We start from the raw sequence: 24,921 nt of genomic DNA, 5'->3' as shown, positions 1-24,921 counted from the left end.
TGGGTGGATGAGTATAAGTATGGAATTGTTATTAACATGAAATTAAACTCTTTCGAACTTGTTGGTGGCCCTGAAAAGAATCGATGGGTTTGAGTGGTTTTGTAAAAGCAACTGAAGATATTTGATACTTGATTCATGTTGTATTCGTGAGAATAATACACAAGATTATTCATGACCATTCCATGCGAAAGAAGAATAAAAAACCGATGCTCTTAGATTGCATCACGGAACACCTAGCCGAATGTACAAATGTGTGCGAATATTCCTTCGCTCGGGCGCATTTACAGGCAAACAATTTTCCAAGACCACTTCATGCCAAAGCAAAATGAAAACTGAGATATGTTGGCACTCCAAACGTCACTCTCTCGTTTCCGAAACTTTGAACTTACACCTCGGTACAGAAATGAAAGACGTAGTTCTACGTCAAAAATCCAACGACTTGGGATGTATTTAAACTGAAGTTCTGTACCATATGTATAATCGTTGAAGTTTAAAAAAAAATATCATGACGGGGATTTTTTTGTCCGTTTCCCAATTGTACATGCTCAGTTGTAAAGAACTTATGTTTCATGATGTAGCTTCTTATTTATAGCTTGTTATCTTTTTCTTTCGATGTACTTTGCTGAATTATGATTATGGTTGAGAATTGATGAACCTCAGTTTCTGTCTTACGTTTGCGTGATTACATTCTATGTTGATTGTGTCTAGTGAATAAAGCTCCAAAATGGAACGTCTTGTGTACTGCGGATTCCTATTTTTGATTTCATCCTGTGGTTAGAAATATATGTGAATAGAAAAATACCGAATTAAAAAAATGTATGCTTGTTCTCAGCTCGCGGACAGGATGATGAAGTTTTAATGCTCCATAATGAGCGTACGACTTTAGATGGTAAGTATTTACAGGGTTACCATCGAAAGTTTTTTACACTGGAATTTTTTTTGTCCATATAAGTATAACAAACGTGGTCTTAAAGATTCAAACCTAAATATACTTTGTTTGATATAAGTGGTAGCACATGCTCGACACGATAACGAAGCTGTAATTTGCGGAATATGAGAAGTGAATCGTGAATTCGGGGGCGCCTGCAATCCCCAAAAGCTTGTGACGATCACTGTGAGACAACATGAAGTCAGAAATGGTTCGCCAATCCTCTTAGCTCTCAAAGTTTTTGCTGAGAATCGGAATGTTAATTTTTTTTTGATTTTGTTATGCTTTCTCTGTCTAGCACAGAAATCATTGCACTTAAAGTTGATAATTTTAAAAAAATCGGGGTTTGTTCTTTTTTAGCTTCTCGCCTTGACAGGCTCACTACCATATGTTCATTCCGATTTATTCGTATCCATATTAGCAAATTTCTAGTTTCACTGCAATTTCATCGCATTCTTCTTATATAATATTATTAAGAATTCAAGTGAAGTAGTAAAGTTTTGTTTATCAAAACTCGTATCTATCATCTCAACCAGGGGTTCTCAAACTATTTTGGGAAAAAGACACCTTTTCCAGAATGAAGAATAAATTTTCCTCAGACCCCTATAGCCAAATTTTTTTAAGAATCCTATCTTTAGTATTTTTTATTACTCGATTTAAGAACATTGCAGTTAGCAGTTATTCTTCCAAAAAATTGAACATGTGAATGGAAATGTGACCAACCAGCCAAAAGTGTTGAAAGTAACTATAATACTGAAAAAAAAAATTTCTCATATTCAACGAAATAGAAATACAATTTAGTAAATATCAAGTGTAATTAATAATTATTAATACAAAAAAATATTTTCTCATATTCAACGAAATAGAAATACAATTTAGTAAATATCGAGTGTAGTTAATAATTATTAATACAAATTACTCAAACTATGAAAACATCCAATCTATCCGAAACTACCAAAATATCTTGATACGGTTCAATATTGGTTAGTTAAAGCCTCTAAGGGTTTCGGGTTTCGGGTTGTTGTAACCACACTGAAGCCTTTTTCGACAAAGTATGATGATGAAAAAACGAGAAGATATATTTCAGCAATGTCCCACAACACAGGATATTGTGTTTCAATATTGTGTTGTAACTAGAACTTATGACAATCTTGGTTGTACTCCTGCTTGAGCTCCTCATCTGTGCTGATAATGAACATTTCTTGCATTATCACCTATTATTCCATGACTGTGTAATGCATCCAAGTGAGTGACATATGATAGTATAACATGATGTTGGAACTTTTATGATAATTTTGAGAAATGCAGAAACTACGAATATTATTTCTGCTTAAAGTTTTAAAGTTTTAAAATTTTATCAAAAAGGTCGATATTCTTGATATTATTACAATCAAGTTTAGGTCGTTACCCTGCAGCTGAAACACAAATTCAAAAAAGCTAAGAGTTTTAGTTAAGCAAAAGCCTCTTGGTGGTAAGTGAACTTAAGCATGTAGAAGTAAGCGAGTAAAGATTTCGTCGTTTTACTCATATAGCTGAGCTAATTAATAATCGAGTGTTCAAAGATGGCTCCGATGTTTATTGATAGCACTTATAACATATAGTAAAGACTGATGCGATCCATGGCTCAGATTTTTTGCTACTAAATGCTGTCTGTGAATGATTCAGTGTTCTCCTCTGGTATCAGTCTCAATATATGTAGCAAACATAGTTTCTTGCCACGTATTTTATCTTTAATATATCGAACATACCCTAACAAAAGAGCTTCATTGCTGGGTAATGTAGACTCGTCCAGCTGGAGAGAAAATCTGTTGGTCCGTAATAAATTGAATAACATTTTTCCCTGTTCGCGACCCATCTCAAGTTTCCTGAAATAATTTATAAAAAATGTTACGCCATGCACATAGATAACCAAGCATTTTTAAAATTCTTTTTCAATAACTTTATTGTAATTCGCTTTATTTAGCTATGTAAACACGTTCAAATCTCTTGAATTGAATCAGTTGACGGGTGTATTGTCATTCAAGCTCCAACGTATTTCAGAACGCAAATGAACTTTCAACCTAAGGGTAAGCTTGTTATACAGTAAAATATCAGGAGCATATCTGGACATGAATTTGATGATGACTTCTTTCGTGTTAAATCGCGTATATGTCTAAAACACAGAGAAATTTAAAACGTACCTGAAGGATTTGTACGCTCAAACACATTATCTTGAACTTGTTCACGTTTTTTTACGTGTCGAATTTTTTATCTTGTACTTTTTGTACTTTTTGTACTGTTTTCTTGTTGAGTTTTTAAAACTTACTTTCTTTACTTCACGTTTTGATGTTTTCTACTAAAATATTAATCATTCTTATGACTGGTTGGTTCATGTAACACAACTTACCGTTATTCCGAACACTTAAGCTTTGGTGGCCATTAAATAGTGTCTCATTACTCAAATGGTACTTTATCACGAAATTAATTTGATTTTTTGATACAATACAGCCTTCTTTTTCATTTGACTTATAAAAAATTATTCACAAATATATTTTCAAGGTGAAAAACTAAAAAATACATTAATCACACTTGTCTCAAATTCAGAACAGCCAAAATGTATTTGTTTAAAAAACTCATAACTTTTGAACTTTTGAACTGGACCGATTCAGATGATCGATATATCGAATTAAAACGAATAAGCTAGTCTTTTGTGGAAAAATATTTTACTCGCAAGAAAATTTTATTTGGTTTTCGTAATTATCGATTGTGTTCGTTTTTTCTAGTTTACATGGTTTGGGGCGCTATATATTTTTATATTTTTTCTTGAAAACTGAGGAGTTTTTACATAACATATCCAAAAATCAGAGGTGTGTTTTTTTTATCGTTTTTGAGTTATTATTTTTCAAAGTTGACATGATTTAGTCTTCGTTCGATATTCCTATCCGATTAGATGAGATCTATGCGAAGAGGATTCCATTTTTTTTTTGCAAATTAAATATTTTTTCAAAGAAGACTAGCTTATTGACTTAAATTTAGTATGTCGATTATCCAAATCTGTTAGGTAGTTCGAAAGTTATGAATTTTTGAAAAACGTCATTTTTGGAAAAAAAGGGAAACATGAGTTTTAGACTAACGATTAACTTGGAAAAATTATAATTCAAAAACAAAAAAACAACACATTTCTGATTTTTGGATATGTTATATAAAAATGTAATATAATAATCGAGTTCACCCTGTTACTTCAGGACCCTGGTTTTGTTATTGTGGTTTTAGTTGAAGACCTGACCAAGAAAATCATTTTTACTCTCGTTGGTTTGCACCTGCGACCTGCGTTTTGCAAGGAAAGAGCATGCAAAAATTTGTAAAAAAATGGTCTTTTTATACTGTTGCACCAGAGTTGGATTGTCCTTGTACCCTAATTTGTGAACTATCGTTGTATTTGCCGGAAAATAGTGTTCAAACATTTTCTTTCGGAATTCGATTCATGCGTCGAAACTTGATTCAAATTACGAACACTACTTTAACGTTAATTTTCTTCATAAAAGATTTTTTTTTTACAATTTATAGTAGACTTGTAACGAGATTTTTACCGAATTAGCTAATGCAAACATTTTATCACTGGTTTTCGATAGTTACTTTTTTTTTATAAATGTTTAATATAATAGGGTTTCCATTATGGAATTATTTATAAGTTCAGTAAATTCTCATTTAAAAATTATGTGTTCGGGATTCGAATCATACATCGAAACTCGATTCAAATTCCGAACTCTACTTCAATACTAATTTTAATAAATATTTTTGCATAAAATATCATTTTTTTCATCCATTTAATGTAGATTCTTACTTTTCTATGAAAACAGCAAACAAAATAGTTAAAAAACTACAAAAACTGAAAACATAATAGTGCTTGTCTTTTACGGAATTTGCTAACGTAAACATTTTATCATTGGTTTTGACTGTCACTTTTTTGCAAGTGCTTAATATTATAAATTATAGGCTGTATCGATGATGTTGAAATGAAGCCTATAACCAATACAATGTCAAGGCTCTCATTATTCAATTATTTATACCATTAAAGTTTAGTAAATTTACATTTAAAATGAAGTGTTCGGAATTTCAATCATGCATAGAAACTTGATTCAAATTCCGAACACTACTTCAATACTAATTTTATCAATTTATCATTTTTCTTTTCATCCATTTATTATAGTCCCTTACCTTTTCTAGCTGTATCGATACATGTAAATGATGTGAAAATGTAGCCTATAACCCGAAGAATGTATAGGCTCTCATTATTCAACTATTCATAACATTAAAGTTCAGTAAATTTACATTTAAAATGAAGTGTTCGAAATTTGAATCATGCAATGAAGCTTGATTCAAATTCCGAACACTACTTCAATACTAATTTTAATGAATATTTCTGCATAAAATATCATTTTTTCATCCATTTATTGTAGATTTTCATCTTCTCTAGCACTTAACATGAAAAAAAGCAAACAAATAAATTGAAAGAACTACAAAAACTAAAAAATTACCGATACTAGTTTCTTACGCAATTTGCTAACGCAAGCAATTTGTAACATTAAAGTGTAGTAAATTTACATTTATAAATGAAGTGTTCGGAATATGAGACAAAACGGTATGCAGGTTATTAAATATTTCAAATAAGAACTTCTGTTATTTTATGGGGGTCAATTACCAAACCTCGTCGACCCCCAAAATCAATTTTCGTTTGTGTTGACCCCTGGGAAACAGTTGCGGTTGAGTTGGAATGAACTAAGAGAATTACTGGGGAAAATAGAAACACAACAGTAACAAAAACAGGCATTTTTTCATCACAATTTTACATTTTATAGCAATCAAGTATCAGGTTTGATAATGGGCTTGATCACGAACGTCACTTCACGGTGGAAACGAAGGGAATTGTACAACATTTTACATTGTACAACGTTATTACGGTTGTCATCGCGTGTGTAGAATCCGGAAGAATTCATCCGTCGTCGGAGAAAATCAAGTATATTTGTCACTTGTGTTTTAGGTGATGGAGTGAGTTTAATTTCGTATTTATTTAGCTTTTTGCTAACATTTTGAATCTTGTCTTGCTTCTTAGGAAAGAAAACATAAACAAACAGCAATTTATCCGTCTGGTGGCATTTTTGGAACGAAATTCTGACGTATCCAAAAGACATAAATTTGTTTATTTGTATTCGGTAAATGCGCTATGGCATGTAATTAAGGTCTAAAAATGTAGCTCCCGTAGGCCCATTAAAGCATGGCGAAAGGTCTACTTCTGATTGTCTTGATGAATAGAATTTTTTGTTTCTTTTCTTAGGATTAGCCTAACAGAAAGTTGCAACATCATAAAATGGCAATGGAGGCCACTTAAGGTGAAGGTGGACGCTAGCCACAAATGGCTGCTACAATGGCGCTCATTTCTTTCATCTCCCTCCCTCACCCCTCGCCAGAAAATCAATAATTTTGCGAAACAGTGTGAAGAAAATGATCGTTTTTGCACACTTCCCATCAAGTAATATCAACCAAACTTTAATCGATTACTCACAAGATCTTTTGGTATTAACAAGTTCTTCCGCATAGTAACTCGATGTTGATAATTCCTTAATGTTTTCCTTCGTTGATCGTATTGTTTTCACATATTCACGTTGGAAAGCCTTAACCCTTCTCTTCGTTGGCCGAGGCATTTAGATTGAATTTAATACTTTTCCGTTTACTGTTTTTGAAAGCATAGGCAGCCGTGGCAGTGTTCCGAGCTCTGCAATACAATTTTCTTACCCAATGTTAATAATTGATTATTGGTAATTGTTGGTAATTGTAATTGTATATCAACACTGTTTTATTCTATTGATTTTCATGACATGAAAGGCTATGACTCAGGAATAACATTTTATTGAGTGGTTTTGATAGCTGTTTCGATGATGTTGTCTGGCATCAGTGTCGAAAAAATAACGATGCTTTCACCAATACAAACAAAACCATTGCCGAAGATTGAAAAATGAAAATTTAACTTTCAGAGCACTTGCTCGAGTTTTCCGACGTTTTTCACTATACAGTGCGACAGCAGATGAAAATTTAATATCTTGTGAGTAATCGATTAGATTTTGGTTGATATGACTTCATGGGAATTACTTCATGCGAAAACGATAATTTTCTTCACATAGTTTCGCGCAATTATTGATTTTCGGGCGAGGGGTGAGGGACGGAGATGAAAGAAATGAGCGCCATTGTGGCAGCCATTTGTGGCTAGCTTCCACCTTCACCTTAATAATCTCGTATTAGAAAGAATGATCATTACTCAATCAATCGATTCATTTTTATGATTATGTATAATATTGATTTGTTGATATTATGAGTATAAAATAATAACTGTAAAGTTTTTCCAACATTGCAGAACAGGTTTGTGTAATTATAACATTCGCAATTTGTGGACAAAACCCAAATCAGGACGGTAGTTATAACGAATAAGGCCATTGTTTTTTTTTCTTTTTACGTCATAGATATTTTCAGGGATATTGTTTTGAAGGCATTCTTTGATTGAAAGAACATTAAAAAGGTGATAATAAGTTTCAAACAAGGAAAAAATGAGTCTATCATTGCAAAGCATTCACAAGATACGGTTTTTCAATTCTTCTCTAGTTATTTTTCAATAATTTCTATATCCGTTTAAAGAAAATCTGAATCTGAAGTTAAAATAATAAAATCAAAATTCATGTCCCATATATCAAATTACAGAAATTCAGAATCTCATATGAGAGTAGCTCAGATTATACCGATCGTGAGGTGGATTCTGGTGGTTCTGGTTTTCTATGAGTTAAAGAAGGAATTATTATTCAACAAAATTGTAGAAATGGTTCTTATAAAATGATTCTAACCTTGACCTATACTAAATGCCTCTCACTATTAAAACGAGTAAGACATAGTTAAAAAAAAGAATATGCGAGATGTTCATTATTATACATAATAGTCATGTTTTACCTCTAGAGTAATTTATAGAAGGGAAAATAAAATTACATTCCCATATGTTCAACAACTACATTATTCGCGAGCAACCAAGTATTCCTCATCTTTGAACCAGCGTTTTATTCAGCAAAGTAACGCAAATGAAGCATGGGATGAGCCCAAAATGGCATTGAAATACCGAATCATCGAGGTGTAATTGCAAACTTGTCATTCTAAAACATAGGCTTAATTATATGGAATATTATATCACAAACTGTATCAATTTGACTTACATAATGTTCAAACGCCCGAAATTATGCAACCGACATGTCTCTTATAAACGGGAATGAACTCTTTCACTTCACGGAGTTTATTTTTACACGCAACTGTCCGTGACAATGATGATGAACACAAAAAGATTAAGTGAAGTGTAAGTGACGTGAAAGCGTATGTGGCAGGGATGTTCATGATCAGGCCTAATATGACGTCTTCTTGTATTTGTCGATAACTGTTAGAATTATTAATATAATTATATAAATTACAGCAGATCTAGAAAGAAACCGAAAAGTGATCCGTTATCGATCTCTTGTTTTATCCTGGTTCTGGCTCTGCATTCATTGTTCTACGGAGGATTGAGAATGTGGACAGTTACTTATTCGTTTTAATTTCGATTTGGGTTCCTATTAAAATCCTATATACAATACATTAACAAATATGAATTTGAAGCTTGAATACGGCTATAGAAAATAGCCACTGAATATCATGGAAAGCGCAAATAAATGCTTTGTTGAATTATGTTGTACATTATTTCATGAATTTTATTTTCCAACACATCTGAAGAAAATTGTGTCACAACAATTTCTATAATCTTGTGCTAGTTAGTTAAGTTAAGCCTGGGATGATTGCGCGGCTATAGAAAATAGCCACATTTTATCATTTTACAGATGTAAAATTTAATGAATCCGCTATTAAAATAATCAGCAAAATATTTTTTAACGATAATTGAGCATGTAATTTTAGATGTGGATTGAACATTCAAGCGAAAAATAATTCTTTTTCGAACATTTCAAGAAAAGGTTGTTTGACCCCTGTTTTTCTTCCTTATTACAATAGTGACCACCACCTCAACAATAGGAATGATTTTGAAAAATAGTGTTTTCATGTTCATTAAATATTTTAATAACATTGTTTGCCTCCAGACTGCCATATGCGTTTTCACAAGTTACGGCCCGATGTCCCTGTGAGGCCAGCATCTGGGCATCCGGCTCGTCTCAAGGAGTTTGCTCACATTGGAGCGATTGGTTGGACACAACCGAATGGCAACATTTCTTGGAAATGTGGCGGTACGTTAATTTGGTTCAATTTTGTCCTCACGGCTGCACACTGTGCCATCGATCCTGAGTAAGTAGAATAGTTGCTTCCGACAGTATAAACCAGTCAAAACAAATAATTCTTCCCTCCAAGCAACCGAGCGCCGGACGTCGTCAGATTTGGAGATTTGAACATCCTAACAGCAGAGGGAGACAAATATGCGCAGCAATTGAAAATTGCTGCGATTTTTAGACACCCGCTACATCGATTTACAGCATATTATCACGATATTGCTCTGTTAAAATTAGAGCGACATGTCTCGTAAGCTTTTCTCAACTATGATACGGAATACTTAAAAAAGTATATCAAATTGCAGATTTAGTGAGGTTGTATTTCCTGCGTGTCTATGGATGGATGAGGAAGTAAGATTTGATATTTTGGAAGCCGCTGGTTGGGGCAGAACTGGATATGGTCGGTGTGACGTTCGTGGATTATTAAATGTAACCTAAGTTTATCACACTTCACAGCCCAAGAACAAACACCTATACTATTAAAAGTAGCCCTAAAACCAATTGAGAATGAGGAATGTAGCAAAGTATACAGTAATGGGACAGATCGTATGCTTCGTCTTGGACTTCAACAGCACCAGATGTGTGCGGTTGATGAAAAAATGGACACCTGTGAGGTAACAAAAATTAAAAGTAGTGTTCTAAGTCATTAGTCTTCAATTTAATCGTTGATTGTGGTAGGGTGATTCCGGAGGTCCTCTACAAATAAAGTTACTGCATAACACCAGAGTAACTCCTTTCGTTGTTGGAATAACTTCTTTTGGGTCAGCTTGTGGAACGTCCGCCCCTGGTGTTTACACCAAGGTTGCTCCGTATCGTGACTGGATAGTCGAAACGATGCAGAAAAACGGTGCAATGGTTTCAAGTAGACAGTATCGAGTACCAACGTTTATAAAATTATTTACGTTTATCTATTCCAGATGATACATTCAACGCAACAACATGTGCCATCTATTTTGTGTATTTTCGTGAATATGAGGATGCCATAATTACCTATCGCACACCCGAGTTTGTTGGCGTGGATTCCAGTAAAAGACACATGTTTTTGGCCGAAGGACTGCCATCGTATATTGTGCAGTTAGCATGGGATAGAGAAACAAACGATTGTTTTGGAGTAATAATTGATGAGAACACAGTACTGACTATTGCACAATGTGTGACGAAGAACAGGTACATTCTCAGAAATTAGCGTTGTTCACATCAATTGCACACAGTTTTTGTTGTAGAAAGTATGTTTCTCATGTTATATATTCGAGTAACAATACGATGAAAATTTCTAAAATACACATTCATCCAAAGTACAAACAAGGAAGCAGCTATAATAATATAGCCATTTTACGTTTGCAACATTTGCTCAACATGAAGAACATCGAGCCGGCATGTATATGGCATGGGGAGCTTCCACAAAAGGAAGTATATGTCCACGGGTCGGGGCGAACCGACATTAATACTATGCTACCGTTTGGATCTTATATTTCATCTTCAGGTTTCGTTTTCAGTATATGAGGTAAAATCACAGTTTCAATTGTAACTTTCTTCAGATCCATCGATATCCTCCCTCACACCACGGGTTCGTCTCCAGAATGCCTCATCTTGCATTGTGCCAAAACGTTATCAGTCGCTGTTGAGTAGTGGAGTAACTAATGAACATATTTGCAATGGACAAAATTTGTTCCTTGTGCCGGAATCCTGTGAGCTTCGGACTGGTGCTGCAGTTCACGATGTCATAAAACGAGCTGGCGCTGACTATCCCATGGTCTATGGATTGAATTATATTGGCAGAGATTGTGGTTTTGGTGAACACTCGATAGCGATTGGTACAGCTAGTCACATAGCGTGGATGAAAACTGTTCTTCTTTCAAACCATGACAAATCTCACGGCATAGTGCATTTCGTCGATAGAGATCTACAAGAGGGAGATGCTTGTGATAGATATGATAGGCGCGCAGCACAATGCGTTCCAGTTTCGAAGTGTCCGAGAGAATGGAAACAGTTTCTGTTGCATGGAACAATCGAGTTGTGTTCAACAAGTTCTTCAGTTTGTTGTCCTTTGAATGATATTGCGGATACTGAGAATAGTGTGATCCATCCTCAGTTTGCGGGATGCCCAAGTTTGGTGGAAGGTCTGAAACCAACATCCTCATTAGGATCACTCGTATGACATTCGTTATTATATACAGAACAAATGTTTGGTTTATTTTTTTTATTATTACAGGTTTTCATTGCTTGTCAATCACCCAACGGTCTGAACTTTAGATGTCTTGGTACAATTATAACGGAAAGAATCATACTCACTTCAGCTAGTTGTGTTGAGGATGACATACCGTCCATTGTGAAACTGGTGACAAACACTACCCAAAAGATGTATCCGGTGAACGCCATACTTGTTCATAATGCTTTCAATTCCACCGACAACACTAATGATATTGCAATGATTCGATTGGAAGATTCGCTCACCTGGAGTTCGGATCTATATCCAGCTTGTTTGTGGACAAATACTACACATGTGCCACTGGTGTTGTCAATGGTTTCTCCCGGTAATCCTCATATCCTGGAATCTTTGGGCACAAGTATATTAACGTTTCTCTCCCTGTTGCAGTCAAATCCAATAACATAACGAAAACCGAAGTGCTAGCGATGTACAATTCCGATTGCCAGAGAAATCATGATTATGAGTTAAAGGGTACTCAGCTTTGCGCAAGAGATCCGTTTAGGAATTTGACCTGTACTACGATGAGTGATCAACTACACTATGGGAGCAAGAACGGTGTTACCTATATTGTAGGATTATCAACAATTCTCAATAACTGTGAAAGTTCACCACACACGGTGTTCACAAGGGTATCCAGTTTCGTGGACTGGATCGGAATAAATATATAAATTTTAGCAAAAAATCTTTTGCTTTTTGCATTATATGTAATGTGAAAATAATTTCATTTCTAACCATTGCTGAAACTTCCATGTAAAAGGACAATAAAATTACATGAGTTTATAAGGTAATTATTATGTCGATTAGATAATAGTTAAGTCTTTCTAATAATTAGCGACAGCATCGTTAGCGCGATAACTCCAAAGTTGATGAGAGAAGAAACATTGGCTTGAACTATGGGCTTCCAGTTGCGTATTCAAGATTTTTAGACATGAATCCAGAATCCAGATTGCTCTAACTGTGAATGTAGTAGCATCCGGGGGCAAATTGATCACCGGGGTGAAATGGAGCAAACGTACTATTGAAAACAAACTAAAATTTTTGAAGGCATTATTTAATTGAATTTGAGACATTTTTATATGACACCTTCAATAATCATTTGTAGATTCTTTTCGCGAGTGGTTCTCATCAAATTGCTTATTAAATTTCATAAAAAATATCTTTTTCTAAACAGAATTTCTGTTTCCATTTTAAGCATGACAAACAAACATATTTCCAACACATTAAAACGATATATACAGATGCTAAACATATTAATTCTTACCCAGCTTCTTCTTAACGAATTCAAATAACAGGGAAATAGTTACACTTACTATCAAAACCGAACATGAGAAGAACATGGAAATGACCTGGGAGTTATAGAAGCGACTGTTTTCAAACATTTTGACGCCATGAAAAAGATCATAAAGGAATGACAATAGATACCACATGAGTTATATCTTTGAAGCTTGATTCATTTAGAATCTGGAAATGCAAAACCAATTGTATCTCGAGATTGGTTAAAGGTACAAAAATGTTTTTATATCAAAATGCATATAGTTTATTGTTCCTTTCAGTTGATCTTTTTCAATATCGGAAAAAATATTCCGTTTGATTAATTTTCGTACTTCACTTTGGATACCCTCCATCGAAGTTTGTCTCTGTTGGTCAACCTCAGCGGAGATTTTATTCCATGATCTCTTCATGTCTGCAGCATCCCTAGTCACTTTGGTACCCTTCTTCAATTTGACAAATTGCCCAACATTTCTCGAAAGTTGGTTTTTAGTGCACAGATGCAAATCCCTTATCAAATCAAGAACTTTTTGGTGAATTTATCTGTGAAGACGGGCCTAAATTGGCTGGGAACATGTCCTCTGGCAGTGGCTATATAGGATTTCAGACCTGGGAGCAGTCCAAAACTTATCGTCCTGTTTGGTTGCTTGCAGGCACGGAAATCACGATAACCTTCTTGCATACGGATTCTCCGGCTGGTACTTGGGTTAGAGTCGTAGTTCGAGAGTCCCGGGTTTGCCATAACTGTTCTCACTACCTTCAACCTCAGCTCCCGATCGTAAGTTTGTTCTACGTCGTTCTACGATGTGTCCTCTGATCTACCCGAACAACAGTTGTGCGTTCACGAAAACGCTTCAGTGTATCAGTCGATTTAAGCATACCAGCGATTCCGCGATTTAAGTACCTGACCGCGCCGGATTTTTAAAGTGAAATCATTTTTTTTTCTCTCGACTTTCATTCTGCACAACATTGTCAAAACAAAACGGATTAACTTGAAATTTCCGAACAATTTTCTGTTGAAAGATTTCAGATACGCATCCTACGATTCATGCTATGAAATGAACAGGGATTCCGAATTCTAATTGAATTAAATCCTGGCACTAACAATCCAAAATATAAATTAATAAAAAGTGTAGTACAAACATTATATTTTTATAGTTTTTATTTTATGATTATTCTTTATATCCTACTAGCTGACCCGGCAAACTTCGTCCCGCCCGAAATTTATTTTTCGTTATCACATCCACGTTTTGTTACTCAGTGCACGTTCATGGGTCCAATCGCAGAACTGTTCATTGATTGATCTTCTAATCTACCCTATAAAATTATTTCTTACCATGCAATTTCAGTACTTCTACCAAAACTCGACATTATAATATCAGATTATTTTCAGACAAAATTCTCGTGCAAGATTTTTCATCCACTTGCAAATAACAGATTTCTCCGTTACATGGAATAAATTTTTGATACAGAAAATATGATAGAATGAAGATAGCCCTAAATCGGACAATTCATTTCTCGAGTTTAGCTATTATCAACACTATCCGCGATCCATTTTTATTTATACAGATAGAAGAAGATATAGGATACCAATTTTTATGTCAATCGGTTCAGTATTTTCCGAGTCCATAAGTCCATAAGAATCAGACAGACAGACCAGATAGAAATCCATTTTTATATAGATATATATATATATATATAACATATATAACAACGGAGGAGACGGAGATAAGCATGTTGGCGTGGCAAGAGAAGGAAAGGTTGAACGTTGTAGCAAATCTATAAATAAATTAGTCTTAGTCCTAATGTCGTAGAGTAGAGTACTCTTTAAATCCGAAAGCCCGGATCGGGTCTTTAACTGGCGCAGTCGGTAGTTCCGGCCGCGAAACGTTTAATTGTTTTTTTTATCGGGGGAATACCGATGAACTTTAAGAACTGATTGAACTGTGGTGTGTGTTAAACATTAAACGTGTAAAACGAGTGTGATATAGTGAGGAAAACACATCTTTCGCCTTCGCCGGAGCACCAAGTAAGTAATATTTTCTATATTTCTACTAAATACTACTAAGACCAATAAAAACGTGATCCAATTTACCGCATTTATTGCGTATTCAGTTTTAAAGTTTTATGCTTTTTTTATACAAATAGAACTAGCTTAATAAACGAATGATTACTCGCAAAATGGCGAAATCAATCCAAAAACAAATAAAGGAAATAATCCTTTTGCTTGAAAAACAGCACACGCGACTTTGGAATTACCATTAGTGGGTAATCACTCCCAGAATGCGGTTAATAACTTTGATAAATTAAGGATCCCTGATCCTATTAAAATGATCCCAAATTTCGCTGGAGAGCCGAAAATGCTAGTTTCATGGCTAGAATCGGTGGATCAAAAGATCCAGTTCATCAAGAACATAATTAACAATGAACAGTTGATTAATGATGTAATGTCTTTGTGGGTGAGCATCATCAGAGACAAAATTATAGATAAAGCTAATGACGCTCTTATAAATAGTCATACAAAATTAGACTGGTCGGCAATTAAATCTGCTTTGCAAGATTCTTTTGGTGACAAAAGAGATCTTTCCACACTTTGTTCAAGTATACCTTACTTGAAACAAGGATCAAAAGATTTAAAATCATATTATGAAGAGTGCCGAGGCTTATTAGCTGATATAAGGGCAAAAATTTTGTTGAACGAAGAGACAAAAGTATGCGCTGAAGTTCTTACAAAAACATACGATTGTATGATTACAAATGCTTTCATAGATGGCTTACATGCGAACTTATCGTCATTAACTCGTATTTACAAACCAGATAGTCTTTTGAAAGCCTATCAAAATGCTCTAGATCAACACAGCGCTTTAGAAAGACGGCGCGGCAAATTCTCTCAAAGATTAACCAATATTGTGGAAAACGATTCTATGCGAACATCACAATCACTTTTTCAAAAGCGTCTTACAAATTCAGTCAGAACAAATTATAAACCAATTTCACGTTCATTTTATGAATCCAATCAACCAAACCCTTTGAGGTTCTTCAATAAAAAACCCCGCCCTAAAACAAATTATGAACAACATTCCAAATATTATGTTCAATCAACTAGTACCGTGCCTAACGATAGCAATCTATTTCATGATGAAAACCAAGTCAAAAGTAACCACGAATATATTTCATATGGCCTCAAACATAACTATCATTTTTCAGAGCAAAATCGAAATTTTTCAGATAGAATCAGCACTCAGTTACATAATACAGAAAGCAGCTTTCTGCCATATGTGAATATGCTATGAATAAATCGAGTAAAAACACGATTCGGAAATCTAAAATTTCTTGTTGACACTGGCTCCGATAAAAATTACATTGCACCAGAGCTTATCCACCCCACAATGAAAATGAATTGCGCACCTCATCTAATTGAAAACATTTCTGGATCGCATAAAATAGACAAATTTAGTGAGCTCAATATTTTCTTTAACTACAAATCACTACCAAGGCAAAAATTCCTATTATTCCGATTTCACAAATTTTTTGATGGTCTAATAGGATATGAATCATCAAGATCATTAGGTGCTATAATCAATATCACATCCAATAAGCTATTGATAGGGAATTTAAGAATTCCTATGATAAAGCTGTGCCGAAATAAATTTCCAAATCGATAACGTCAATATGAGAATGACAAATGGAACTGAAAACCGTTATATTGACCAGAATGAAACAAATGTAGTAACCGATGGTTTATCGGAAAGTCTAACAGATGTACAAATCAAAGTAGATAGAGGAATAATAGAAAATTATGAAACTTGTTTGAAAATGCTTCATTTTCCTAGCAAAAAACCCAACATTCGAAAACATTCATATCTTTGTGTACCCACTCGAAACAAACATGAAATAAATAAAATTACAGCGTGCAACAGAATTTTTCTTTCTAGTAGGCACAAGTTTGGAAATTTGACACCTAAGGAAATGTTTCTAATATCACGTTCACAATTTAATAACACGTTACTCTCTTCCACAGATTTGGTATGTCTAGAGGCGTCATATGGCATTCAAGACGTTGGAGAAAGTCCTTCATGCTTGTCGAACTCACTCAAATATCGATACAACAATAACTTGTTCGAAGATATGGTAAAAAAAGTTCACCACAACAAACAGCGTCAAAACATGAATTTCACTATAAAAGTGTTTCTCCCCTTCCAAATATTCCACCCTATTCTATTCCTATCCTACCCTTTTAATCAAATTTTCCCATCTCTACGATTTAAATTAAAAATCCTCAACCACAATCTAGTTGAAAGCATTTGCTTGAAGGAACAGAATTGACCAACATAAGGACTTCAAAAACTATGAACCCACATTTTATGCATTAAAAAGCACACCAAACGGACTAAAGACCCAAAGACTTATGAAAATTTTACCGAAATGATTGAATCAATTGAATTTAACTACAAAAATATTCACAACTCATTTGTCGGCTTGATGCCAAACCATAGAAGTAGAAGAGTGCTATTATACTTTATAGTACCAGGCAATAAAGAAATATCAGGAAATCTAGACAACAATCATCTTATACAAATTTCGAGAAATCTACCTAACCTCGAAAACACAAAAAAAGATTCTGACAAATGAAAACGATGAGCATCAATACAAAAATCTAGAATAGAATCAATAAAATAATTTAAGTAAACTTCAGTTTAGACTTCTTAAAGGCATACATGTTCAAAAAAAAAAAATGAATGAAATCCAACATAGTCTCCAAATAAATTCTTTCTACTGAAGAGTTGGATTTTGCAACAAACGAATTAGTAAATAACGGAATTGTAATTACAAATTTTAAATCAAATTACACTAAAATAACCTTCATCGTATCAATCCCACAATTAAAAACACCAAATTATTCTACAATCTTGTTAGTACTTATAGCAATAATAAAATTCTAACAATTCTAAATGCCCGCCACCATCGCCATCATCAACAAAACCGGACGTATTTTCCCACTAAAAAGTGTAGCCGCATATCCGATAAGAACCGTCTTGAAGATTTCACCAAGAACGAGTGTTTCCCTAACTCATCAACTAGAGCCGATGATTGTACCGCTCAGAACAACTCTACACGAGCTGATGGTTGTACCGGACAGTGACCATTCTGCCATGGATTTATATTGAGTCCGACTTGAACTTGTTTGTATTAAAGAGGCATAACACTTCGCAGTCAAAAAATGATGAAAACGCAGTCAAAACCCTACTGAAACGGGACGTTTCAGACTCGGAGAAGGGAGAAGTTAAGGAAACATCTGTGCAACTGGCTGTTCACAAAGAATGGGAACATTAGAAGATGCATACTCTCAACGCATTCATGACAAGGATCATGAGATAGGCCAAAGATTGCAGATAGCCAACAACAATCTAAGCAGCAGCGATAAGGACTCCGACGACGAAAGCGAGAATGCAGGAATCCTAAACAAACCGATGAAGATGGAAACTGGAGGAACACAAACAGAAGCGCAATACCACAACAACGGAGGAGACGGAGATAAGCATGTTGGCGTGGCAAGAGGAAGGAAAGGTTGAACGTTGTAGCAAATCTGTAAATAAATTAGTCTTAGTCCTAATGTCGTAGAGTAGAGTACTCTTTAAATCCGAAAGCCCGGATCGGGTCTTTAACTTATATATATATATATATATATATATATATATATATATATATATATATATATATATATATATAGATAGATAGATAGATAGTATGCTTCATTTGTACGGCAGTCCCCCCTCCCTCAGAGAGAGGGAAGGAGTGTCTATTCACCATGGAAACGTTTCGTTTCCCTTAAAATATTCGCATGACAAATTTGGCTCCATTTGCTTGATTAGTTTTTCAATTATGCAGAAATTTGTCTTTCAAATTGAAGCCAGTTTGCTGGCCTGTTTTGAAAAAAATGATATACTTGCAAAAGAATCGGATCTTGTTTTCGTTATTATTGATTGTATTTTTTTTATAATTTTCGAGGTCCAAAGACCAAAGACGCTATACACTAGAATCGCTTTTTACGTGCCGCGTAAAGAAACCGCGTAAAAAATCCGCGTTAGTGTAAAAAACCGCGTAAATTCCGAAATCCGCGTAAAAAGCGACTTCAGTGTTTTTTTTTAATTTTTTTTATAACATAGAAAAGTATTAATCGATTGTTGTTTCATTGGTGAAGGTATCAGAAGATACCATAACAGCATGCTCGAGACAAACATATTTTTTACATTTCGTGCAGTTATAGCGTGGTCATCCATTCAGTTTCGTTCATCCTCTTTCGTTCTGCTCTGCGTTCACGGAATGTGAGAATAAGGAAATATCCTTAGTTTTATCATTCATTGACATTAATATACAAGTTCATTCAATATCACACTGACGAAACGGTGAAATTCGTTGAGGTAGACAAGGAAGTACCGAACATTCATAAAAGTGGCAACAAACTAGGATAGCGTTGCGGAGTGTGACGGAGTTGACAATGTAAGCCGAGGACGAGGCGTTTTTGAATTGTTCAAGCAAGCAAGGTTTCCGTATCAGTAAAAATGCTTTCATTTCAAATTCCTAACATCAATGTTGTTTTGTATTCTAAAGAATATCGGGATTTTCATTATTTAATTATTTATAACATTGTTGTTCAATAAATTTAGTTTTTAAAATGAAGTGTTTGGAATTTGGGTCTGTTCGGAATATGAGTCAAAACGGTATAGGTATATTTTATTATATGAAGAAAGTAAATAAGGTTAAAAAAGACCAGAGCTGTGAGATCGCGTAACCAAAAAAAAATAAATAAAATAAATAGAATAGCGGTGTCCAAGACTGCATTGGGAATAGTTTGAGCTTTTTTTCGCAGACGGGTCAAACTGTGCTACAGGAATGGCGGATGAAATGATAGCCGTAAATCATCATTCATGTTACCTGTGTTCAAGAAAGGCTACGAGCACAGAACTATCGCGGAATCACTTCTCTGTGCGCTTGCTCTAAGGTGTTTGAGGCCATTGTTTATAATCATCTTCTGTTTCGGGTTAAAAGTTACTGTACCGCCCAACGGAATCAACAATTGTTACGGGTTGATGCGCACCGCACTAATTATGGACTTCATGAACCTATTCGGCAGATGGCGTTGAAATATAATCGTCGTGGAAATTTCTTGTCCTTTTATACTGTTTTGTGTGCAACTGTGAAATGTATGTTTAGTTTAATATCTTTGTTATTGTTAATAATTTTTGTTACTTGCTAAATTGTAATATTATTTTCATTTGTATACTTTTTGTGAAATAATATTGAGTTCTTATGCCGTCGATGTTTGCTCATGGTGGCTTTTCCTAATCTAGGTATATTTTTCCATTAAGACTTATAGTCGGATGGTTTTGAATTAAAAATATATAAATAAAATAAATAAAAAAATAACCATAAGCCACCGATTAGTTTATAGGTTGCAGTTTACAATTCTTCCACTACTGCAATTTTATCTATATTAGGTATCCATAAAGTACTTGCAAGCAAAATGTTTTCACACAGGACTAGATCGGGATGATCCCCAAATTCATTCGCTTTTAGCGATGATTAACGCTTCTTCTTTGAACTGAACGAAATTTTCTCTTCCAGCCCGATCGAGCATTGAACCCAATCGATTGATTGAGGGTCCAATCGAGGGTGACACATGTGTAAAAACTTTTTGCGAAGTGGATACCACCAAATTGTGATTTTCCCCATCCGAGAAACGCCACTCTGAGGAATGAGTTATCCGGAATCCAATTAAATGTAGCTTGTTCCGATGTTGGGAAGTTTAGCTTACTTTCTGCTTCATCGTTTTATTCAGAAAAAAAATGTACCCAACGATCAGAATCGCTGCATTATCATTGTGGTTAAAAGTCGCCCAGCTTCAGTTTACGTTTACTGTTCGAGTGGTAACAACCAGCGCAATCACGCTGCCAGGTAGAAGGGAAAGCTCAATATGAGGCGTCTTCAGTGCGGGGTGATTTTTGCCATATTTCTGTGTGGTGGTTTGTATTGATCACTTTATGGGTATTGAACGTGTGAACGACCTTCTCTTTTTATCACAGCTCAAGGGCAGGATGAGGGAGTTTTGATGCTTCCCAATGAGCGCACTTCGTTTGACGGTAAATAACTTTTTAATAAGAAATTTCAGTCTTTGAAATAGTCGGGAGTATTTGTTGTGTGGAATTGAATAATTGAAAATAATAAATCAAAAGAATTATTGGTATTAGTTGGCTTCCCTTGTAGATTACGGTATTGGATAATCTTCAGAAATCAATTATACTCCTTAAACATTGATTCATAGAGCTGCTTCTCTTTCAGATTGTCACTTGCGGTTCCACAAACTAGGTGCATTTGCCACAGTGGCACCAGCATTCGGACATCCGGCTCGTTTGAAAGAGTTTGCCCATATGGGAGCTATTGGTTGGACCCAACCAAATGGGACCATTTCATGGAAATGTGGCGGAACTTTAATTTGGCCTGATTTTGTCCTCACTGCGGCACATTGTGTCATTGATTCCGAGTTAGAATACTGTTTGCAATGGATTCTTCTTGTTCAGTTAATTACATTTTTTCCAGAAACCAAGCCCCAGACGTCGTCAGATTTGGTGACTTGAACATCCAGAGTACTGAGGGTGATGAATACGCGCAGCAATTGAAGATCGTTGGTATTTTTAGACATCCACAACATAGTATTACAGCACATTACCATGATATTGCGTTGTTGAAGTTGGAGCATAATGTCACGTGAGAACTAGATATAACATTTCCGACTTTGATTCTAAATCTTGAAACAACTTGAACCGTAGATTGAGCGAAGTTGTGATTCCCGCATGCCTTTGGACGGATGAAGAAGTGAGATTTAAAATTTTGGAAGCCACAGGTTGGGGCAGAACAGGATATGGTAAGTTGTGACGCTCGATACACTTCATTCAGGTATAATATTCCACTACACATTACAGCTGATGATCCAACACCCATATTGCTGAAGGTAGCCTTGAAACCCATTGAAAATGTGGAATGTGGCAAAGTGTACACAAACGGAACGGATCGTAAACTTCGGCTCGGACTTCAAAAGCACCAGATATGTGCTGTCGATGAAAAGATGGATACGTGTGAGGTAACAAAATTTACGGGAATCGTTTTCTAAACTCTCCAAAACTTCTGAAGTAATCTATTTTTGTTCTTTGTAGGGCGATTCAGGAGGTCCTCTTCAAATCAAGCTAATGCATAACGCCAGAGTAACACCTTTTGTGGTTGCTGTAACTTCCTTCGGAAGGGCTTGTGGGTCATCCGCCCCTGGTGTTTACGTCAGGATTGCTCCTTACCATGAGTGGATAGTCGAAACGATGCAGAAAAACGGTGCTATGGTTCCAGGTAGATAATATTCGATAAACTGGTGTTTTACAAATTCTAGTTGATATTTGTTTGTAGATGATGTTTTCAATGCTACATTTTGTGCGTTACGTTTCGCATATTTCCGTGAATATGAGGATGCTATTATTATTACTCGTACCCCTAATTGGGTTGCTTATGATATTAATTTGAGACATATGTTTCTCGGCAGTGGACTTCCATCATATATGGTGAAATTAGATTGGAATGGAGAAACAAACAATTGTTATGGTGTAATAATCGATGAGAATACAGTAATAACTCTGGCGCAATGTGTTACAATGAATAGGTACGGTAATAGTCAATCATTTCTGACACACTATCACTCTATCATTTCGTTTTTACAGCAAACGCGTTTCTCATATTAAATATTTGAATGATACTACAATGACAGTATCTAAAGTACACATCCATCCAAAGTATGAGCAGGGAAGCAGTTACAACAACTTAGCTATTTTACGTTTGAAGCATTTTCTCAGTTTCAAAGACCTTAATCCAGCATGTCTATGGCAAGGGGGGACTCCGTCAGTTAGTGTTCACGTATATGGTTCAGGCCGTCGGGACATAAATACTTTGCTCATGTCAGAAGAGCGCATTGCAAGCATAGGTAATATTTGCGGTCATATATGCCTCATTTCAAATACCATTCTCATCTGTGCTCAACCCCAGATCCATCGATATCGATCCTCGCCCCACGAGTTCGTTTCCAAAACGCTTCAACTTGTGTCATTTCGAAAGAGTACCTATCGAGGCTTCGCGATGGATTAACTGATGAACATATCTGCAACGGACAAGATTTGTTTCTCGTTCCAAAATCTTGCGATCTTGTGACCAGTGCAACACTTCACAGTACGGTAGAGAGAGCTAAGAACTTTTACCCTATGGTATACGGGTTGAACTATCTTGGTAGAGATTGCGGTTTCGGTGAACACTCGATAGCGATTGGCATGGCAAGTCACGCAGAATGGATGAAATCGGTGCTTTTTCCAAACTATATGAAATCCCATGGCACTGTGCAGTTCGTCGATCCGGATCGTCGAGAGGGAGATTCTTGTCATCGGTACGATGAGCGCCCGGCCCGATGTGTTCCAGTATCGAAGTGTTCAAAGGCATGGCAACAGTTTTTGTCGAATGGAACAATTCAGCTGTGCGCTACCAGTTCACTAGTTTGCTGTCCCCTCAATGATATCGCGGATACTGGAAGAAATGTGACACACACAGGGCTAGTTGAATGTTCGAGTTTGATGAAACATTATAACATAACCTCACCAAATGCTTCACTTGTATAACATTTCGTACGATATTTCAGACAAAGATTCACTATGCATTTTTTGTAGGCATTAATTGGATGGAGAAGAACCAATACTGTGGATTTTAGATGTCTTGGAACAATCATCACGGAGAGAATCATTCTAACATCTGCCAGCTGTGTTGGGAAAGAAGTACCCGCAGTCGTTAAACCTGTTGCAAATACCTCTCGAAAGGTGTATCGAGTTGATGGACTTCTCGTACATTACGCCTTCAATGCTGCCGATAATACTAACGATATTGCAATGATTCAAATAGAAGATATTTTCGTCTGGAGATCAGATCTTTTCCCTTCATGCTTATGGACCAACACAACACATGTTCCAGTGGTGTTGTCGTTGGTTTCTTCCGGTAACTCTCGCGTTTGCCACTCCCTCGTGGTAACTATTAACAATCCATCCAATATTTCAGGTGATTCCGGAAGCATTGTTCGTACCGAGGTGGTTTCAATGTATAATACCGATTGCCAGAGAACTCATAGATATGACATTCAGGGAAGTCAGCTTTGTGCGAGGGATCCCAATAATGACTTCACTTGTAAAACCCTCAGTGATCAACTACGATATGACAGTTCCAGCGGAGTTTCCTATGTTGTGGGATTGTCGACAGATTTCGAGAACTGTAAACGCTCACACTATACGGTGTTTACAAGAATTTCCAGTTTTGTGAGCTGGATTGGAACGAATATATAACATATACAGTAGAATGACATGCTCAACAATTAATGATTCATATTATAGATTTAAATTAAACAGACACAGATGACACAGACGTTTCGGAAATTACACTATTTCACAAACAAGCCTGAGATTTACCGATATTTTGGGAAACAGATAACACATTGTTGAATGAATTTTATACTTTGCAGAAGCTGTCGTTTTCACGGTTGTTTTCCGTGTTTATCGCAGATTTTGCAGGACAACGAAGTCCCTTTTCGGTGACCGTCAGTCACAGAAAGGCTTTCTTCGGGAACTTTGTGTGGGAAATATAGTTTACGTCATCGACGTCGCCCTTCGCTGGAAGGATGGATTTCAGAAGTACCTGCAACCGTTTCTTTTGGGTGATTGGCTGCTGCACAAATACCGGTTGATCCCACTTCCCGGCCCAAGGTGCGGAACGATGACGCCTCCTTGCTCTCGGTTTTCCACTCCAGCTATCCCAGAAAGAGCAGCTGAAGATAGACGTTGTACCGAAGTCCGCCAACCCTCCGAAAGTTCCCCAGCTGCGACCGATAGGAAAATGCTGGGCGAACCACAAACGGAGGATCTACTCTAATGATTTTGTGGTCAAACACAGAAGCAGTTGATCCTCAAGGTCACGAAAAATCTGAACAATAGTCTGACATTTATCTTTTGATCGGTCATGGCTAAGGTTCCGGTCAACTACCGCTGCCCGGCGAGCGTTGTATCATTTTTTTAAGGCTCAATAAATGTCGAATTCAAGGGAAATTTGGTCCATTGAATTATCTTTCGTAG

General features: G+C 35.8%; 2 protein-coding genes across 4 annotated transcripts; both read left to right on the top strand.

Moving 5' to 3' along the window:
• The first annotated feature begins 671 nt into the window (after window positions 1–671).
• On the top strand, window positions 672–12,177 carry LOC129778254 (ovochymase-2-like). 3 transcript variants are annotated; one of them, XM_055785045.1, is made up of 12 exons: window positions 672–773; window positions 833–889; window positions 9,064–9,265; window positions 9,329–9,496; window positions 9,552–9,646; window positions 9,703–9,860; window positions 9,925–10,093; window positions 10,164–10,413; window positions 10,470–10,729; window positions 10,785–11,398; window positions 11,459–11,780; window positions 11,843–12,177. In XM_055785045.1, the coding sequence occupies exons 1-12, from the start codon at window positions 725–727 to the stop codon at window positions 12,121–12,123; spliced, it is 2,625 nt and encodes an 874-aa protein (XP_055641020.1). In that variant the 5' UTR covers window positions 672–724; the 3' UTR covers window positions 12,124–12,177. The 3 variants fall into 3 exon arrangements, with proteins under 3 accessions (XP_055641020.1, XP_055641019.1, XP_055641021.1); XM_055785044.1 differs by having other exon boundaries at window positions 9,925–10,108; window positions 11,843–12,175; XM_055785046.1 differs by lacking the exons at window positions 672–773; window positions 833–889 and adding an exon at window positions 2,192–2,399 and having other exon boundaries at window positions 9,925–10,108; window positions 11,843–12,174.
• An 8,444-nt stretch (window positions 12,178–20,621) lies between these two features.
• LOC129777013 (uncharacterized) lies at window positions 20,622–24,884 on the top strand. The gene is made up of 12 exons (XM_055783043.1): window positions 20,622–20,748; window positions 20,809–20,865; window positions 21,065–21,266; window positions 21,323–21,490; window positions 21,553–21,647; window positions 21,706–21,863; window positions 21,937–22,120; window positions 22,178–22,427; window positions 22,486–22,745; window positions 22,808–23,421; window positions 23,476–23,797; window positions 23,858–24,884. Exons 1-12 carry the CDS (start codon window positions 20,700–20,702, stop codon window positions 24,136–24,138), a joined length of 2,640 nt encoding a protein of 879 aa, XP_055639018.1. The 5' UTR covers window positions 20,622–20,699; the 3' UTR covers window positions 24,139–24,884.
• The last annotated feature ends 37 nt before the right edge of the window (window positions 24,885–24,921 follow it).

Source organism: Toxorhynchites rutilus, chromosome 3, assembly GCF_029784135.1.
Source record: "Toxorhynchites rutilus septentrionalis strain SRP chromosome 3, ASM2978413v1, whole genome shotgun sequence".
In the NCBI taxonomy this organism is placed as follows: Eukaryota; Metazoa; Arthropoda; class Insecta; order Diptera; family Culicidae; genus Toxorhynchites; species Toxorhynchites rutilus.
This window is presented reverse-complemented; position numbering and strand designations above follow the sequence as displayed.

What these genes read in the sequence shown, in the direction of transcription:
- LOC129778254 (XM_055785044.1), top strand. Translation starts at nt 725, where the DNA reads ATGGAACGTCTTGTGTACTGCGGATTCCTATTTTTGATTTCATCCTGT. An exon ending in AAATTAGAGCGACATGTCTC is followed by an intron (nt 9,497 to 9,551) that starts GTAAGCTTTTCT and finishes ATCAAATTGCAG; the next exon opens with ATTTAGTGAGGTTGTATTTC. An exon ending in GTTGTCAATGGTTTCTCCCG is followed by an intron (nt 11,781 to 11,842) that starts GTAATCCTCATA and finishes TCCCTGTTGCAG; the next exon opens with TCAAATCCAATAACATAACG.
- LOC129777013 (XM_055783043.1), top strand. Translation starts at nt 20,700, where the DNA reads ATGAGGCGTCTTCAGTGCGGGGTGATTTTTGCCATATTTCTGTGTGGT. An exon ending in TGCCATATTTCTGTGTGGTG is followed by an intron (nt 20,749 to 20,808) that starts GTTTGTATTGAT and finishes TTTTTATCACAG; the next exon opens with CTCAAGGGCAGGATGAGGGA. An exon ending in CATTGTGTCATTGATTCCGA is followed by an intron (nt 21,267 to 21,322) that starts GTTAGAATACTG and finishes CATTTTTTCCAG; the next exon opens with AAACCAAGCCCCAGACGTCG.